At 37.0% G+C, this 3,912-nt stretch overlaps 1 protein-coding gene across 1 annotated transcript; it reads right to left on the bottom strand.

Moving 5' to 3' along the window:
- Positions 1 to 1,117: 1,117 nt before the first annotated feature.
- LOC141083189 (protocadherin gamma-B4-like) lies at positions 1,118 to 3,478 on the bottom strand. The gene has a single exon (XM_073567354.1). It carries the CDS (start codon positions 3,476 to 3,478, stop codon positions 1,118 to 1,120), a length of 2,361 nt encoding a protein of 786 aa, XP_073423455.1.
- Between the last annotated feature and the right edge of the window lie 434 nt (positions 3,479 to 3,912).

The raw sequence follows: 3,912 nt of genomic DNA on the forward strand, positions 1-3,912 counted from the left end.
ATTTGTAATTGAGGATTCCTATCATTATCAAATTTTAGCTCATTAAACTCACTAGCATAGACAAGAGAGGTACGTGCTCAGTCCAAAAATATGGAGTTTAAAATGATTTACTTGGACATTTATGAAAACACCAAAAACAGGCAAAGATGCTTACCTGTATGAACAACAAATATAAACCTAGCACTCAAAGGTATTTGCAAGGAGGTTTATTGTAGTACACGAAAAAAGACGTTTCGGTCAATGTGACCTTCTTCAGTTATGTGTGGTATATAGATTGTGTAGAGCTTATAGGCATCTATCAGAAAGGACAATGGTGCTTTAAGCATAGAGGAGAATAATCTCTCTAAGGTAATGAGCTTGTCAGAATATAGAAGAGGGGCAAACGTGCCTCCAGAAGCGGTGTCCACCGGCCATTCTGACAAGCTCATTACCTTAGAGAGATTATTCTCCTCAATGCTTAAAGCACCATCGTCCTTTCTGATTGATGCCTATAAGCTCTACACAATCTATATACCACACGTAACTGAAAAAGGTCACACTGACCGAAACGTCTTTTTTCGTGTACTACACTAAACCTCCTTGCAAATACCTTTAAGTTGAGTGCTAGGTTTATATTTGTTGCTTTAACGATTTGGGAACCTAACCTTAGCACCATCTTCAGTTGTGCTCACGGTGTTCTTTCGATACCTGTATGAACGGGCCTCAATACATCTTCACTTAACAGGGTGCAGCAGACATTTATGTCTTGTTTTAGTGAAATAGAATGCTTTACCATGGTTGGGGGCCTAGTTTAATTTGTTTTGTATCGGGAGGGGTAAGTAGTAGTGTAGTTCTTTTATTAAACTGCATCATGTTTTATCTAAATTCTCTTGGCAAGATATTTTCATTCTATTGTATACTACATGTCTGAGTAAATGGAACATTAAAGTTGGACACCTATTTTCTCTATTTTTCCTACTATAAAATGACTTAATTTACTACCTACAAAGTCAGGATTTACACATTCTTCATGAACTTAAGAAACATGTCAACTCTAAAACTATACAAACATTCTTTTACAAATATATGAAATTGTACTAGTAATTTAAAAAAGATTATATCAATATTTTACATCATTTTAAAAATAATTGCTTCCTACCTGGACATTGTTGCTTGTAGACAAGATGGCACTTGTAGAATCAGTTTCAGGAGCTGCAACTTCGGTGTCTATGAGATTCTCTGTGGGGACGTTCTGCACTGGTTTCAGATAAGCGATTTCATTCTGCTTGGAGTCCAGAGTCACACACACATCATATGAGAATGGGAAAGGTAAACTTGTATCACTGATCTCAGAAGGACATCCCAGGGTGAACTGAGGATACACATTTCTATTGAAAGCATCAAAGGATGGCAGACTGTGAGTTTTTCTGCATTTAGCAATGACTGTGATTAATACTGTGAAAATGAATAACAGAGAGATCAGGCCTATAGCTATTACAAGGTAGAATGTGGTATTGGAGGAAATTGCTGAGTTATGGGGTTGTTTTCTTATTTCTGGCACAACTTGTTGAAAATTGTCAGCCACAACTAAGTTCAAAGTGACTGTAGATGACAAAGATGGGACTCCATTATCCTTCACCAGAACCACAAGTTTTTGTCTCAAAGACTCTGTATCTGGAAGATCTCTTCCAATCCTGATTTCCCCAGTATATTGACCAATGTTGAAAAATAAAGGATCAGGAACTTGCAGTAAGTGATATGAGAGCCAGGCATTGTGCCCAGAGTCAGCATCCACTGCAATCACTTTGGTGACTAGATAACCTTTTTCAGCAGAGTGAGGAATAAACTCAAATAATGCTGATCCCTCAGTGTCTGGTGATGGGTAGAGGATCTTCGGAGCATTATCATTCTTATCAATGATACATATCCTCACTGTGACATTACTGCTTAGAGGAGGAGATCCACTGTCTTTAGCCATCACCTGGAACTGGAATTCCCGCAACTGTTCATAGTCAAATGATCTCTGGGCGTAGAGAACTCCGGTGATTGAGTTTATGGAGACATATGATGTCACCGGGATGTCATCAATATTTCTGTTGATAATAGTATAAGTGACCCTAGCATTCTCATTTTCATCCAGGTCAGATGCATTAATATTCTGTATTGATGTTCCTGCTGGAGTGTGCTCTGGAATGTAGGAAATATAAAGGGGTTTATCAAAGACTGGCTCATTATCATTCACATCTGAGACAGTAATGTGAACTGTTTTCTTAGTGACCATTGGAGGAGAGCCTTCATCTTCTGCTATAATTGTGATGTTGTATGCTGACGTTGTCTCTCTGTCAAGTTCTCCTGCAGTTACAAGCTTGTAATAATTATTGGAGGATGGAACTAGTTTAAATGCCTTTAGCTCAGTTATTTGACAGTTCACTTCTCCATATTTTCCAGAATCCAAATCCTTCATATTAAATAGAGACACAAGAGTCCCAAGTTTAGAATCCTCTGGAATTGAAGTAGACAGTGATGCAATCGTTATCTCAGGAGAATTGTCATTAAGGTCCACTATGTATATTAGAACAGAGCATTGGGTGACTAGTCCTCCACCATCAGCAGCTTCCACCATCATCTCATATATCTGTGTTGCCTCAAAGTCCAGTTCACGTATTGTGGTAATGGCTCCAGATTGTGAATCAATAGTGAACACTTGCAGAGCATTTTCAGAAATATGACTAAATGAATATGAGATTTCTGCATTGGATCCTTCATCTTTATCGCTGGCATTCAAATGTAAAGCTACATATCCAATTGGCAAGTTTTCTTCTAAACTGACTTTATACATTTTTTGACTGAATATTGGATAGTTATCATTTACATCCTGAACAAAAATCTTGACAATGGCAGTTCCACTTTTCGCAGGTTTGCCGCCATCACATGCAGCTAAATGTAATTCATAATTTTGTTGCTTTTCCCGATCTAGAGGATGCAATAATATAAGTTCTGGATATTCTTTTCCTGATTCAGATTTTTCAACCAATGAGAAATGTTGGTTGGGACTCAAATTGTAACTCTGTAAAGAATTGGTGCCTAAATCTGGATCCCGAGCATTCCCAAGAGCAAACTGTGCCCCAGGAAACGCAGATTCACTAATCCCAATATTAAAAATATCCTTATAAAAACTTGGAGGGTTATCATTTATATCTTGGATTTCAACTTGAACAGAATAAACATTTACTGGATTTTCAGCCAAAATTTCAAGATCCAGAAAGCAGCTCTGCTCTGACCCACAGATCTCCTCCCGGTCTATCCTGTCACTGACATATAAATTACCATTTTCTGCGCTGATATTGAAATAATTTCTGCTGTGATGAGAAACAATCCTTAACTTTCTCATTTTAAGGTTGCCGCTGTCCAAACCTAAATCTTCTGCAATGTTCCCAATGATAGAATTTAGCTTCAGCTCCTCTAGAATTGAGTAGTAGAACTGATCAGGAGCAGCCATGGAAAAGAAACAAAAGTAGAAGAACAATACTTGCCAAGCCATGTCCTGGGTATAGTAAAAAGATTAATTCTTTGTAGCTGTATTCTTAGAATCCAAATAACGATAAAAAATAAAAGGCGATGTCCAAAACACAAGATATTGGAGGCATACAAAAATACAGCCTTGCTTCTTGTCCAGACATGCAAGTATTATACTAGAAAAAAATCACTAACTCCACACACTGTTCAAATTGCATCTTTGTTGTGTTAGGCAACAGCACCACCATGTGGAGAAAATGAAGAATTGCAATTCATGTTTATTTCACATAAAAGCTTGTGTTTTGTATAAATACCATATAGAACAATATATAAATATATTTCAATATTTTATTTTATATGTATGCAATATGTAGATGGATAAATAGATAGATAGATAGATAGATAGATAGATATCTT

Source organism: Dendrobates tinctorius, unplaced genomic scaffold, assembly GCF_039654945.1.
Source record: "Dendrobates tinctorius isolate UK_male_01 unplaced genomic scaffold, ASM3965494v1 ptg000020l, whole genome shotgun sequence".
NCBI lineage: Eukaryota > Metazoa > Chordata > Amphibia > Anura > Dendrobatidae > Dendrobates > Dendrobates tinctorius.